Below are 16,885 nucleotides of genomic sequence, written 5' to 3' on the forward strand. Positions count from 1 at the left end.
TGCACCGACATCAACATCCACAGATGAAGTTATGGACGTTTATTATGAAAATCTCCAGTCAGTTCTTGATCTGGTCCGAAAAAAAGGATGTTTTGATACTCGTGGATGATTTTAATGCAAAAGTAGACAAGACAGTTTCTTCAAGTCCAGAATGTGGTAGGTTTGGTCTTGGCACTAGAAATGAGCGGAGTGAAAGTTTAATTGAATTTTGTTGTCTGAACAGTCTTGTCATATGTAACACCTGCTTTCAGCAGCACCCAAGAAGGCTCTACACATGGAAATCTCCTGATCATAAAACAAGGAATCAGATTGATTATATCTTTATGCAGCAAAGGTGACATTCCAGTGTAATTGCAGCAAAAACACTTCTGGAGCAGATTGTGGCAGTGATTATCAGCTACTCCACATCATTCTCAAGCTGAAGCTGAAAAAGATCATGAATAAGGTTTTCCCTAGATGATTGGATGTAGAAATATTCCAAACGATTATATGCTTGAAACAGGCAATCGTTTTCAAGCTGTATTAGAACTAGATGATGATAGGCTGACTGAGGAATGTGGGAAAATACAAAAAGCGTTATTAAGGATTCAGCAAAACACATTAGAGAAAGGTCAAAGATCAGGAAGCCTTGGATTACAGAAGACACTTTTAAGCTTATTGAACAGAAAAGAACTGCAAAAGCCCAGGGTGTACAAGGAAACAAAGAGTATCACGAACTAAGCAAAGTCATCAAGCGCTGTTTAAGTCAGGACAAACAGGATTATATCAATCGAAAGTGTAAAGAAATTGAATACCACAACAAACAAAACACTAAAAAGATGTATGATGTAATTAAGTCCTTAAGACAAAAGTTCCAACCAAAACTTAATGTAATTAAAGACTCCAAGGGAGAAATTTTAACAGAGGAGAACACAATCAAAGGAAGGTGGAAAGAATACTGTGAGCAGCTCTTCCGAGCACCTGCTGGCACTAATAATCTGCCACCCCCCCTTTTCAAGAGTGTGATCATGAACTAGTACCACTGAAGGAAGAAGTTGAAAAGCCATCAGAGAACTAAAGTGTGGCAAGTCAACTGGAATTGATGAAATCCCTGTGGAATTGATTAAAGCTATAGGTGTGAAGGGTGCAGAGTTTTTTTTTATAAAATGATTGTAAAAATTTGGGAAACGGGACAGTGGCCATCAGATTGGAAGAAATCAATTTTCATCCCTTTACCAAAAAAAGGAGATCTGAAAATTTGCTCAAATTACAGGACTATTAGCCTAATTTCTCAAGCTAGCAAGATTCTTCTGAAACTCATATTAAACAGAATCTCAAGAAAACTTGTAGAAATGCCAGAAGAGCAAGCAGGTTTCAGAAAGGGTAGAGGAACTAGAGATCAGATCTTAAGTCTACAACTGATTATTGAAAAATGCAAAGGATTCAAATGTTCCAGTCGTTTTGTGTTTTACAAATTATGAAAAAGCATTTGATTGTGTTCAACATGAGAAACTATGGGAAACGATAACTATTATGGGTTTCCCAATCCACTTAATTCAGCTGATTAAGTTACCGTACCAGGAACAGGAAGGAACTGTGAGAACGAACATGGGAAACACAAATTTTTTCACAATAGGTAACAATGTCAGGCAAGGCTATATTCTGTCACCTCACCTTTTTAATCATTATGCCGAAGATATCATGCGTGAAGCTTTGGAAGATTTAGAGACTGGCATCAAAATGGAGGACTGAAGGTAAACAACCTTTGTTATGCAGATGATATTGTGCTAATTTGTAATTCTAAGGATCATTTTAAAGAAACTCTGAAGAGAGTATGTGAAGCAAGTAAGAAAAAAGGATTGTTTCTGAATGTGTGTAAAACTAAAATTATGGTGATTGGTGATAATCTTGATTCCAGTAAAGTGAAGGTTAATGGGCAAGATATCGAAGAAGTTGATGAATTCGATTACTTAGGGTCAAGAATAAATAAAAATAGTGACTGCTCAAACGATGTAAAGAGACGACAGGCAACTGCTAAAACGTTGGTTGCTGTTCTGATAAAATAATGGAGAGATCATGATCTGCCCCTAAACACAAAACTGAGAATCATTGATTCATTAATTTTTCCAGTTGCTACCTATGGATGTGAAAGATGGAATCTGAAAAGAATTGACAGGAAGAAAATTGAGGCATTTGAAATGTGGTGTTACAAGAGAATACTGCATATTTCCTATTTAGATCTAAGAACAAATGAGTAGGTATTGAATAAAATTGGCAGGTCTAAAATTCTTCTTCATAGCATCAACAAAAGAAAACTCAAGTTTTTTGATCATATAGTAAGAAGGGAAAACTTTCTGTTGAAGAATATAATGGAAGGAAAAACTGAAGGGAAGTGGTGCAGAGGAAGACCTGCAACTAGGTGGAAGGATGGGATCAGTGAACTTTTCGGCATGACACTTTGCAATGCTGCTCGCATAGCACATGATCGATGCAACTGGAGGAATTTGTTGGTGGCCACAACAGCTTCTCAGGGAGCTATGTGACTGGAAGAAGAAGAATACATTGCATATTGTTGAAAGAATGAGAAATTACATACATGAAATGAACAAGTTTTGCAATATAAGCATTAAATTTGTCACAAGGATAGATTTAATGCTTTAAATCTGTTCTCATGCCTTGTTTCATTTATGTTATGAATATTAGTTATGATATATCAAACAACGTTTCGTTGTTTCTAAATTATTTCTCATTAAACTATACTAAATTCAAAATTTTAGAGAAACTGATGAAAGGAATAATTAAGAAATATGTTATTGGAATAGGTATAGAGTGCTCAATACTTTCACTGCCAATTATACCATGGATTGATCATTGTATCTCAAACAAAACACAGTAGCCTAACGTCAAGTATATAAAAGCTGGTGGGGGGTGTTCTAATCACATCTGTGTAGTAATAACACTGACTGAAATGACTATTCTTTAGAGCAACTCTTAAGTTTAAGTTTTTTCTATATTGTTTAAGAACTACTTGGTTTATTTCTAATATTACTAAATAGGAAGTACCATAAGTACATGAAAAAGTGCAATGATTAAATTTCATATTTAAATGAAGTTTCCTACCTCTTGCAAAACAGCTGTTTTCTCCAAACTGTGAAAAGGATTACCACCATTTCCTTTTAAGAAATAAAATAATGAAATTATTTAAAACAGAAAAGTTAAACTTACTTATATAACAGACAGCTTAAATACATATTAGGAAGTGCCCAGAGGCACCATTTTAATATGCAGTAAACTCATGAAGACAGCAAACAAAGTTTGCAGTACATCATTACTATAACATCTCATATTGTAAAATTCTTCATAAATTGCCTAGCCTTGCATTTTCAAATAAGTAACATTACCATGACAGAAAAAGACTACTGTTACCAATTCTCAGTTTAGTGCATTTGTGAAATAACTATACACATAGATAACACTGATTCAGGAATATTTGTTCCCTCTTCAGTGGGAAGGCAAGCACCATGAGTGTAACAGTAGACAATCTGAAAGAAATATTTTAACAGTATGAGAGAGATACCAAAAGGTGGTTGAAATAAATGTCATGGATTTATGGCCTTTTTAGAAATTTACCGCTGTCAGAATTAACTAATATGAAAGGTTACTGCATATTATAATGCCTATGAGCACTATTGAGTATGCTAGTAAATTCCTGCAGTCAGGCACCTAAAAAGACCATAAATGCATCATGTTAGACAGCTAAAATTGATTTTTTCTAATTTGTAAGAAATAAATTAAGCTCTATCACAATTTCAGCACAGCCTAATGATCCAAGGCAAGAAATAATAAAAGGGGAAAATAACAACCAAATAATAGTTGCTTACTTTCATAACTTAATAAATGTTAATTTAAAAAAAAAGGCAAGTTTAAAAGTGTTCTTGAGCCTAAAAAAGCATTATTGAAAAGATTTTTAGAGTGAAATTCGGTGTGGAGGAACTTGCTTTTACAATTTTTGGTGGAAGTGCAAGAAATCTCACTGAACAAAGATGAAAAATTTTTTCAATGGAAATAAGGTGACCTTGCTATATTTTTAATCCTAATTTTGAACATGCAGCAGCCAATTTTTCTTAGTACCCTCAATTGACAAGTTATTTCATATTTTTGTTTACATATACTTAAATTTACCACATAGTTTTGTTAAATTTTGGTCTATGTTCATCAGTGTTTAAAACAAATTCATATTAGTTAGACTGCTGATTGAGAAGGTCTGCAGTAAGCAGTTTTCTAGATCTTGTCACAGTATTCAGTTTCTATTCTACTCCCTACATATCAAATGGATATATGAAGCAAACCTGATGATGTTACCAACAGCAAATTTTAAATTGAAAGCATTCAAGGAATTAATCTTGGAAGCTACTAGACTTTTTATACTTAGTAAGAAATACTGTTCTAGGTTTAGGCCTAAACTGATGTCAGATGAACTAATGAGACTCATGACAGAAAAGAAATGTATATCGGTTCCATATAAATTATCAGGCGACACAGAATATTATAGCAGATACAAGCTGTAATCAATTCACGAAGGAGGTTAGGCAAGCAAAGGCAGATTACGAGAAATCTTTGGAAGATGGGAAAAAAAAAAAAAAACACAGCAAAGACTTCTTTACATATGTAAACTCTAGAAAAAAAGGGGATGAATCAGATTGGTCCACTTGATATTGATGGTTTGACTGTTGATGATCCTGCTCAGATAGCTGACAAAATGAATGAGTATTCTGCATCTACATTAACATATGAGGAATTCTGTAGGGAAGTGGAAGCCAGAAGTTTATCAAACTCTAAATGATTTTGTAATGACTGAAAGCAAAGTGGAGGAGAAATTGTTGGAATTAAACATAAGAAAGTCACCTGGGGTGGATGGGATAATTATGAGAGCATCCTTGGATTCAGGGGAGGTCCCCACAGACTGGAGATATGCAAATGTATCCCCAGTTCACAAAGGGGAATCAAAGGGTGACATGAGTAATTACAGACCTATTAGTTTAACTTTGGTAAAAGACTGCAGTAATAATTTAGACACAGCATGGGTTTGTTAAGGGGAAGTCTTGTCTGACCAATTTTATTGGATACTACAATATGGTTACAAAGGAACAGGATGCAAAAAATTATTTTGATATATACTTGGGTTTCAGGAGCACCTTTGATACTGTTGCACATAAAAGACTGCTGTACAAATTGGAGCAATATAGCATTAAGGGCAAGTTGCTGCTATGGATAAAGGGATGGTTCAGTGGGAGAAGACAGAATGGTAATCAATAGACACTGATCTTTGTGAACTAATGTTACTAGTGGGGTCTCTCAGTGTTCAGTGTTAGGCCCATTGCTGTTTTCTATATTTATCAATGATATTGATGAAGGTATATCAGGCTTGTTAATGACAGTAATGATAGTATGCTACTGCAACAGGATTTAGAAAAATTGGGCATATGCCCTTTTTCAATGTATCCAAAGGAGCTACTTATTTGCAGAGCAGGAAAGCAAACCAAACTAATCAGACAGGCAATCAAATGTGCTCAGCAGACAACTGCTGGCTTTAGTTTTGGTTTGCTTCAACCAGAAATTCATGTTTACAAAGTGATGTGTTTTACCTGGTAAAGCTCATTTTATGATCTAACTTCCAAAACTCTTCACTATTGAAAAAGATAAGCCTGCTGGTTTAGTTTATTGCAAACATCATCTATAAATTTAATTACAGCCATAATGACTTATGTATTCAACAGGTCTGTATTGGGAAAACATAAAAGAAATGTATTTGAAAAATGCACCATAAACTTGACCAAAATTTATATGAAATTGTAAGACTGGAGGTTTTTTACAGTTTACAAAGCCTTGTAAAACTCGACAGATGTATATATATCTAACAAAGGGAAAAAAAAAAAATTGGTGAAACTGGCATTTGCACAAAAAATATTTCCATTATTGTCTCAAATGTTAGGGTACATGCAACTGCCTGTCCAATTGGTTTTGGTTCTTTTCTGCTTTGTAAACACAGAGAAAGAGTGGTAGCAAAACTAACATACTGCCAGGTCTGTCACTATGGGGGAAGCAGAAGTGAGGCCCAGAGTGCCAGACTGGTATTTTTATGGAGCATTGGAAATTCTTGCAGGGAAGGGGGGGGGGGACAATTCACAATTTTACTTCTGGGACATACATTCCAGGGGTTTCCAAATTGGATGTTACATGTCCCAAAGCATGTTGCCAAATTTTGCCACCACATAAGCATTATTTTCACTCTGATTTTCTTTCACTGCATATAATAACATAATTAATTGATTAAGACACAAATATTGCATTAAAATTACATTTGCTCATATGTTTTGTACTTGGCAGATGGTGAACTCTAGACACAATCTTTCTCTGAAATTGAGGAAAGATAGTTACAGAACAGATGCACAGAAATCAACCAGCAAGTGGTTGATTGCTGGAAAAAACTTCCGTCTGTCGTGGAAGTTGATAGCTTAAATAAATTCAAGGAAGAACTGGACAAACTTTAAGTGAATGGATAGGTGAATGGGAAGGTTTTTTTTTTTTTTTTGTTTGGATGATGCTGTATAAACTTGCTTTCTTGCATCATATGCCACTACTAATGCTAACTAATATAGTCATCTGAATTCAGATGGCTTTGATTAAGCTTGCGCTTAGGCAAGTGAATCTGGAATATCTGCACACGTTTCCTTTCTCCCACTCACGTGTTTCTAGCCTGAAACAAAGTACATTGTATGCCACTACATTTATCATCAGCCTAAAGATAAGAAATGAAAAGAGTGGAGGAATGGGGTGGTGAAATATTTATGGCATGTACATCATAGTGTGGTGTGTCAAAATCAATAGAGTTTGAAAAGCACTAGTGTATTCTAATTCTTTCATTTCACATACTGAATTGAAAAGCAATCACAATCAACCAAGTATTCCTGGAGGGAATACTCACTGTTTCCAGATGGATCACTATGAATTTCTCTAGATTTTCTCAGAACAGAATATTTTGAAATTTTAAAGAATAATTTTACACTGGTCTTTAACAAATATCTTCATATCAAATTAGAAATATATAAAAAATTATATAATATGCACAGAATTTTTATAAGATTCAATAAAAGAAATGCAGGTATTTTCTGCTGTTATATTCTCTAAAGCAGCATTTGCCAAACTTTTTTAGCATTAGTAGAGGCATATGATGCTGTTGTTGTTATTTGGTTTTTAGAAGCATTAGCAACTAAGGCCATATTGCTCCGAGGGATATGCGGTGGTCATTCCCTGACCATTCCGCATTTGGTGGTCACAGGCTCGAACCCCGGTCTAATTAAGAAGCGTGTGCTACGCACTGCTGCTCCTGCCCACCTGGCTACGGAGGCGCCGGCATATGATGCAAGAAAGCAAGCTTATGCAGCATCAGCATAAAAAAAAAAAAAAAAAAAAAAAACACGCTCCCATTTTATATCCCTCCGTTCGTTCCAAGTACCTGTCCAGCTCAGTCTTAAATTTATTTAGGTTATCGACTTCCACAACAAAGGATGGAACCAACAACCCGCTGGCTAAAGGCAAAGTCACTGAACACTTTTTATCTCACAATATATTAAGAGAACACATTCCTTTGTGGCTATTTGGTTTTTGAAATAAAATATATTTAATTAATATACTCAAATATATTTTATATTTGAAAACAAAATCAAAATAAAAACATAAAATATTGCACAATTTCTATCAGGAAAACAGGTATAAAATATTATAAAACTCATTCAAAATGAACTGTGTTCTGCATAAAAAAAGTTACATGCATACAAATGTGTTGAGTGAATATGTCATATCCAATACGTGATTTGTCAATAACCAGAAAAAAAAATCCAGTAAGGTTAAATTATACTCAAAGTGTTGTGTGCTTCAAATATGTAAAATTTAAAATCGGGGGATAAAAATAAGATTTTTTCACAGAACACAGTTTGGGAAATGATGCTCTACAGTATTAGGAAAAACAAAATTGTTATATCCATATTCTGTAAATTAGTGACAAACAAAGTTTACTGTAACCAGAGGAGAAGAATTTTAAGAAATGGAACACTCACTAATAAAATATTTTATTTTTAATCCATTAGCTGTTACCCTGGTATATGATGTACATCAAAAACAATAAAACATAATATTCAAATAGCTATTAGAAATACATGAGTGTGAATTTTAGCGTTCCTACAGTATGGTATTCAATTTCAATCTGTACCGCTATTTTTTCATTGAAAAAGCATAACTTTAAGAAAATATCACAATCATATTCATAAAAAAAAAAAAAAAAAAAACGCTTATTTCTATGTTAATTTTTCTACAGGTTTGGTTTCCAGTTTTATTTCATCCCCTTTGCTACCACAAAAATTGTATAAGGTGGTTGAAAAAAAAATTTTTTTTTGATAATAAGCCATGTTTCCAATGATGTTTTCTGACATTATAAAATATAATACTAAAATTAAGAATAAAATTTTTAAATTAATCATTATGAAATAATTAGTATTATTATTATTATCTGTTTATTTCTCTTTCGAGACACCCATAGACAGCACGTGACTAGAGGGTGTGGTTTTATAGTGGCAAGTGTGGTATTAATAGTGGCAAGTGTTGCAAGAAAGCAAACTTATACAGCATCAGGCAAAAAAAATCCCATTTCCCCTATCCACCCCCTCTAAAAGAGTTTGCATAGTTCTTCCTGGAATTTATCACTCGCTGAAGGCAAACTTCTGCACATCTATCCTGCAACCACCCTTCTACTTGAATTTATGTCCCCTAGCAAGTAAAGTCTGAGCAGGTGGAAGAATGCCACTGGCATCAAGCTTGTTCAATCCAAAGTCATAAACACCCCAAATCACAGCACCTCACAGGTGCCTAGTCTTCAGACATTACAATTCACTGAATTGAAGTCTTTTTGGTAAGAGAAGCCCATTGTTCGCCTCACCAATCTCATTGCCCTCCTTTGTACCTGTTCCAGCAGCTCTATGTCCTTCCTAAAGTGAATTGGTCCTTGAGGTTGTCACAGACATTCTCTCAGATATGCCAGACAAGCTGTACTTGCTACCTGGGAGTCTAAAACGCTGATGGAACTGATATTCGGGTGACACTCAAGTCAAGTGGACCCAATTTCGGCGAAGTCCGGACGGTCTGTGACAGCCAAATCCTCTGCTTGCACCTTCACGATGGTGGGACTGTTAGTAATCTTGGGTATAACCTCCATGCACAAGTACATGGTGGGCGACCACCCAGGTGTGAACCAACGTAAGCAGGGGTCGAGGTGTGGCGCCCACATCACATGGAGGAATGCCGTCCCTCTATGTTACCAGGCAATACTAGGTGGTAGATGACTCTCATCAACCGGTGGAATACCACCACTTTGCTTATTGGAGGCTTGAAGTGGTGGAACCCATGTTTAATCTCTAGAGCTAAGTTCCGGTCAACACTTCATATCTCTTCCATCATGCAGTATGATTGATGACTTTTGAGGTTATGATGAACGTCGTGGTGAGATCCAATATTCCTTACATTTCGAGGGTACAGCTCTAAAACGGTGTTCGCAGGCCGGCCGCTAGTTAGTACACTGGACCGAACCTATTGGTAACTCTCTAGGAAGCTTCCGGATCAGCTAGTGTATAATCTTGCTACCTCTACTCTGCCAGATAGGGACTGGAGGGAGTAAGAGTAGTGTGTATGCGGGGAGCATTGCCGAAGCCACGTTATGTCAAGGATCTGGGTATATTCTTACCACGTGTATGCCATATCCAAAAATTTCATTACTTCATACAGCATGTCCCACCCACTTTTTCTTACTATTGAATACACTATTAATTCTCAAACTAATAGAGCAAGCTTATCTGCGAAAAGATCTAAACCTCCCAAGGACTTCCTAATTCATTTCACAAATATACGTGGTCTTAATTCTAATCTCAACGATGTCCATTTCCACTTGCAGTCTGCCAAACCCCATGTACTTTTTCTGACAGAATCTCAGTTATCGGTCAATTCAACTACAGCTCATCTCAGATGCCCAAATTATTCGCTGTGTGATTCCTTTCGCCTCAAAGGTGGTACTTGTGCATATGTCCATTCTGATATTCCCTGTCAGAGACTTGGAAATTTGGAATCTCCTCTCTTTGATCTTCTCTGGCTTAAAATCTCTCTACCTCATTGTGTCAAGGTAATTTTCCTTGGTGATTTTAATGTTCACAACTCCAGCTGGCTTCCGTTTTCTAGTCACACCGACCCAGCAGGTCGAGATGCTGAGGCTTTTGCAATTACTAATGACCTAGCACAGATTGTTCATTTACCTACAAGAATACCGGACAATCCTAATCATACAGCCAATACGCTTGATCTTTTTCTCACAAACAACCCTTCTAAGTACACGGTTGAAATGAGAGGTCCTTTAGGCACTTCAGATCACAACTTGGTGATTGTCTCTTCTCCAATGGAACCTTTATCTCATGGCTATTCCCAACCTCGTGTTGTTTGGCATTACAAGAATACAAAATGGGATGACCTGTGAGACTTCTTTTCTTCTTTTCCTTGGTCAGATTACTGTTTCAAAACTTCTGATGTCAATGTTTGCTCAGATCGTGTCAGTGAAATTATTCTTGCAGGAATGGAATCCTTTATCCCACACTCCACTTTAAAATCTCGTCCCTTATCTAAACCTTGGTTTTCCAATAAATGTGCAAAGGCTGTTCAAGAGAAGAATGTTGCATATTGTAATTGGCTTGTTTCTAATTCTTCAGTTTCATTTTCTGCCTACACCAAAGCTCGCAACAATTGTAAAGCAGTTATTAATCAGTCCAAACTAGAGTTTGAACAGGCTAAGAGTAGAAAACTTGCATCTTGCCCTAATGGTAGCTGAGCATTCTGCTCTCTTGCCAAAACTATTGGACGCAACTTTTGCCCATCTCTGCTCCCACCTCTGTCCAAACCAGATGGTTCTGTTGTCACTTCAGCCAAGGATAAAGCTGACCTGCTAGCATCCCATTTTTCTTCCAGCTGATGTATTTATGATCTTGGTAAAACACCTCCCACCATTCCAAAGATGCTCCATATAATGCCTCCTGTGGTCTTCCGTCAAAAGGATATCAGAAGGATTTTGATGAATCTTGATGCTAAGAAAGCTCCAGGTCCTGATGGCATTTCTCCACTTGTTCTCAAAAACCTGTGCTCCTGAACTTACTCCTATTCTTTGCTGCCCTTTTTCCCATTCTTATTCCAAAGGTGTTTTTCCTTCTGCTTGGAAATTTGCTCATATCCAGCCAGTTCCCAAAAAGGGTGACAAATCCCTCCCATCCAATTATCGTCCCATTGCAATTACTTCTACTCTCTCCAAAGTAATGGAGAAATCAATTAACCGCCAACTCTTAAACTACCTAGAAACCTTCCGGCTGATCAACGATTGCCAGTATGGATTCCATCAATGTCGATCCACTGGTGATATTCTGGCTTATGTTACCCATTTATGGACTAATTCAATGGAAAGGTTCGGTGAAACACAAGTAGTTGCTCTTGACATCTCAAAGGCTTTTGATCGTGTTTGGCATAAAGGTCTTCTAAAGAAGCTTCCATCTTATGGTTTGCCAACTGTTTTTAGTAATTGGTTATCCAGTTTTCTATCCGATCGCTCACTGAGGGTGATGGTAGATGGCTCTCTGTCTTCTAATTTCTCCACTAATGCCGGTGTCCCCCAAGGTTCAGTTCTTTCCCCCCACTCTATTCCTTTTGTATATCAATGATCTTCTTCCATTGACTGGAAATCCTATCCATAGTTTTGCCAATGATAGCACATTGCATTCAACTTTCCATTTTGAGAAACCTTGTCCTGCTCAATCAGCTTCAACTTCTCGAAAATCTGCTGCCAATTCCTTAAATGCCGATCTTCAGGTAATTCTCCAATGGGGCAAAGACAACTTAGTTGATTTCAACCCTTCTAAAACTCAGTCTTGTCTTATATCTCGCAAAAAGGATTCTTCTGCTCCTATGGTTATCTTTAGTGACACTCCGATTTCTAGGCAAAATGATATATCTCTTTTGGGGATTACCCTGACTTCTAATCTCTCTTGGCACAAGCACATTACAAATATTGCTTCCTCTGCATCTAAAAAACTTGGTTTTCTCTTTCGCTCTCGCCGTTACTTTTCTTCCAAACAGCTGCTCACTCTGTATAAATCGCAAATCCGCCCTGCTATGGGATATTGTTCCCACATCTGGGTTGGTGCCCCCAAAACCTCTCTCAGGCTTCTTGATTCCATTCAGAAGAGAGCAGTTAGGTTAATTAATGATTCATCTCTCACAATGTCTCTCCACTCGCTTTCTCATAGACGTACTGTTTCTGCTGCATGCCTCTTCTACAGATACTTCCATGGGCACTGTTCTTCTGAACTGGCTTCTTTAATTCCCGCCCTCTCTTTCAAAACAGTCCAAACACGTGCCGCCACCAGCCAACATCCATTTACTGTCCAACTTCACACTCACAGGACCAACTTTTCATCTTCCTCGTTTATTCATCCAACTGCCGTTTTCTGGAACAACCTTCCTTCATACGTATTTCCTGAAAATTACAATCTACAGAAATTCAAGTCCAATGTCAACAAATATCTTCTTTCGTCTTCTCAACCTCCAACCCAAGCACGGTACTAAGTACTATAGGTTCTAATACCTCTCGTGTTTGGGGTTCACATAAAAAAAAAAAAAAAAAAAAAAAAATATTGCAGACCATTATGATGTACTCAAGATTGTACTCACTGCTTTGTACAATGGGATAATCACCTCCTTATCTCTGCTAGCAAAGTATCTGTATATCATTGACAAAAACCTCATGGGCTGTCCTAGCAGCCAGTCTGCACTGCTCACAGAACTTCACATTTGATTGCACAATTACAATTACTTCCAGGTCTTTTTCATTTTCTGTTAAACTGAGTGTAATACTACAGTTGGTACATTAGTCTGGATTACTGATACCCACATGGAATACCTTGCATTTGTCAATGTTAAAATTTAACTGCAATTTTTGAGCCATCTGCCTAATTTTTCTGGATCCTGTTGCAGTAGCTAACCTTGATTACTGTCATTCATCACTCTGCTTTAAGTTGCATTAATCACCTGCAACTTACATATAAAGACTGATATGCCTTTCAGCACTGAATCCCAAGGGACTCCACTAATAACATTAGTACAAGAAAAGCAGCAGCTGGTAATAATCACTGTCTTTCTCCCACTCAATCATTCCTTTATCCATAGCAGTAACTTTTTTTTTTTTTTTTTTTATGTAAACCCCAAACAAGAGGTATTAGAACCTATAGTACTTAGTACCGTGCTTGGGTTGGAGGTTGAGAAGATGAAAGAAGATATTTGCTGATATTGGACTTTAACTTCTGTAGACTGTAATTTTCAGGAAATACGTATGAAGGAAGGTTGTTCCAGAAAACGGCAGTTGAATGAATAAACGAGGAAGATGAAAAGTTGGTTCTGTGAGTTTCAAGCTGGACAGTAAATGGATGTTGGCTGATGGCTGCACATGTTCGGACTGTTTTGAAAGAGAGAGAGAGAGAGAGAGAGAGAGCGGTAATTATAGCAGCCAATTCAGAAGAACAGTGCCCATGGAAATATCTGTAGAAGAGGCATGCAGCAGAAACAGTACATCTATGAGAGAGAGAGAGAGAGAGAGAGTGGAGAGACTGTTAAAGATGAATCATTAATTAACCTAACTGCCCTCTTCTGAATGGAATCAAGAAGCCTGAGAGAGGTTTTGGGGGCACCGTCCCCAGATGTGGGAACAATATTCCATGGTAGGGCGGATTTGCAATTTATACAGGATGAGCAGCTGTTTCAAAGAAAAGTAACGCCGAGAGCGAAAGAGAAAACCAAGTTTTTTAGATGCAGAGGAAGTAATATTTGTAATGTGCTTTTGCCAAGAGAGATTAGAAGTAAAGGTAATCCCCAAAAGAGATATAATTTTGCCTAGAAATCGGAGTGTCACCAAAGATAAGCATAGGAGCAAAAGAATCCTTTTTGTGAGATATAAGACAAGACTGAGTTTTAAAAGGATTGAAATCAACTAAGTTGTCTCTGCCCCACTGGAGAATTACCTGAAGTTCCGCATTTAAGGAATTGGTAGCAGAGTTTCGAGAAGTTGAAGCTGATTGAGTAGGGCAAGGTTTCTCAAAATGGACAGTGGAATGCAATGTGCTATCATCGACAAAACTATGGATAGGATTTCCAGTCAATGGAAGAAGGTCATTAATATACAAGAGGAAAAGAGTGGGGGAAAGAACTGAACCTTGGGGGACACCGGCATTAGTGGAGAAGTTAGAAGACAGAGAGCCATCTACCATCACCCTCAGTGAGCGATCAGAGAGAAAACTGGATAACCAATTACAAAAAACAGATGACAAACCATAAGATGAAAGTTTGTTTAGACGACCTTTATGCCAAACACGATCGATAGCCTTTGAGATATCAAGGGCAACTACTTGTGTTTCACCGAACCTTTCCATTGAATTAGCCCATAAATGGGTAACATAAGCCAGAATATCACCAGTGGATCGACACTGATGGAATCCATACTGGCGATCGTTGATCAGAAGGAAGTTTTCTAGGTAGTCTAGGAGTTGGCAGTTAATGGATTTCTCCATTATTTAGAAAGAGTAGAAGTAATTGCAATGGGACGATAATTGGATGGGAGGGATTTGTCACCCTTTTTAGGAACTGGCTGGATATGAGCAAATTTCCAAGCAGAAGGAAAAACACCTTTGGAATAAGAAAGTGAAAAAAGGAGGCAAAGAATAGGAGTAAGTTCAGGAGCACAGATTTTGAGAACAAGTGGAGAAATACCACAGCACCTGGAGCTTTCTTAGCATCAAGATTCGTCAAAATCCTTCTGACATCCTTTTGACAGAAGACCACAGGAAACATTGAATGGAGCGTGTTGGGAATGGAGGGAGGTGCTTTACCAAGATCACTGATACATGAGTTGGAAGAAAAATGGGATGCTAGCAGGTCAGCTTTATCCTTGGCTGAAGTGACAACAGAACCATCTGGTTTAGACAGAGGTGGGAGCAGAGATGGGCAAAAGTTGTGACCAATAGCTTTGGCAAGAGACCCGAATGCTGGCTACCATTAGGGAAAGAAACAAGTTTTCTACTCTTAGCCTGTTCAAACTCTAGTCTGGACTGATTATAACTGCTTTACAATTAGAAACAAGCCAATTACGATATGCAACGTTCTTCACCTGAACAGCCTTAGCACATTTATTGGAAAACCAAGGTTTGGTAAAGGACGAGATTTTAAAGCGGAGTGTGGGATAAAGGATTCATTTATACAAGAATAATTTCACTGACACGATCTGAGCAAACGTTGACATCAGAAGTTTTGAAACAGTAATCCAACCAAGGAAAAGAAGAAAAGAGATCTCGCAGGTCATCCCATTTTGAATTTTTGTAATCCCGAACAACACGAGATTGGGAATAGCAATGAGATAAAGGCTCCACTGGAGAAGAGACAATCACCAAGTTGTGATCTGAAGTGCATAAAGGACCTCTCACTTCGACCGTGTACTTAGAAGGGTTGTTTGTGAGAAAAAGATCAAGCGTGTTGGCTGTATGATTAGGATTGTCCGGTATTCTTGTAGGTAAATGAACAATCTGTGCAAGGTCATTAGTAATTGCAAAAGCCTCAGCATCTCAACCAACTGGGTTGGTTGACTAGAAAAGGGAAGCCAGCTGGAGTTATGAACATTAAAATCGCCAAGGAAAATTACCTCACTGTTAGGAAAGTTGGACTGGAGAAAGTTAAGTTGCAAAGAGAAGAAGTCAAAGAGCTCCACGTGATTAGTGGAGTTGGGAGAACGGTAGAGACAACAGATGAATTTGACACAATGAGGTAGAGAGATTTTAAGCCAGAGAAGATCGAACAGAGAGATTCCAAATTACCAAGTCTCTGACAGAGAATATCAGAACGGACATATACACAAGTACCACCTTTAAGGCGAAAGGAATCATACAGTGAATAATTTGGGCATCTGAGATGAGCAGTATTTGAATCAACCGATAACTGTTGATTCAACTACTGCTCATAACTGTTGATTCAACTACTGTTGATTTCTGTCAGAAATAGTAGGTGGGGGCTTGGCAGACTGCAAGTGGAAATGGACATTACCGAGATTAGAATTGAGACTACGTATATTTGTGAAATTAATTAGGAAGTGCTTGGGAGGTTTAGATCTTTTCGCAGATAAGCTTGCTCTATTAGTTTGACAATTCATGGTGTATTCAATAGTAAGAAAAAGTGGGTGGGACATGCTGTATGAAGTAATGAAATTTTTGGATATGGCGTACACATGGTAAGAATATACCCAGATCCTTGACATAACGTGGCCTCGACAATGATTCCCCGCATACACACTACTCGGACTCCCTCCAGTCTCTATCTGGCAGAGTAGAGGTAGCAAGATAAAAACTAGCTGATCCGGAAGCCTCCTAGATAGTTATCAATAGATTCGGTCTAGTGTACTAACTAGCAGCCGGCCTGTGAACACAGTTTTAGAGCTGTACTCTCGAAATGTAAGGAATAATGGATCTCGCCATAATGTTCATCATAACCTCAAAAGTCATCAATCATACTGCATGATGGAAGAGATGGGGAAAGATTGAAAAAAAGATTGACTGGAACTAGAGACTAAACATGGGTTCCACCACTTCAAACCTCCAATAAGCAAAGTGGTGGTATTGCACCGGTTGATGAGAGTCATCTACCACCTAGTACTGCCTGGTAACATAGAGGGGCAGCATTCCTCCATGTGGTGTGGGTGCCACACCTCGACCCCTGCTTACATTGGTTCACACCT

The 16,885-nt window shown here is 37.6% G+C and overlaps 1 protein-coding gene across 1 annotated transcript in view; it reads right to left on the minus strand.

Annotated features, from left to right (window-relative positions):
* gammaCOP (coat protein (coatomer) gamma) overlaps positions 1–16,885 on the minus strand; it is a 206,837-nt gene that overhangs the window by 176,111 nt on the left and 13,841 nt on the right. The window contains exon 2 of the mRNA XM_090389779.1: positions 3,100–3,152. Within this exon, the coding sequence (XP_090245905.1) occupies positions 3,100–3,152 (53 nt within the window). The remainder of the gene's footprint in view (positions 1–3,099; positions 3,153–16,885) is intronic.

The sequence above is a fragment of the Mastigoproctus giganteus genome, chromosome 2 (assembly GCF_048544385.1).
Source record: "Mastigoproctus giganteus isolate SK-2022 chromosome 2, ASM4854438v1, whole genome shotgun sequence".
In the NCBI taxonomy this organism is placed as follows: Eukaryota; Metazoa; Arthropoda; class Arachnida; order Uropygi; family Thelyphonidae; genus Mastigoproctus; species Mastigoproctus giganteus.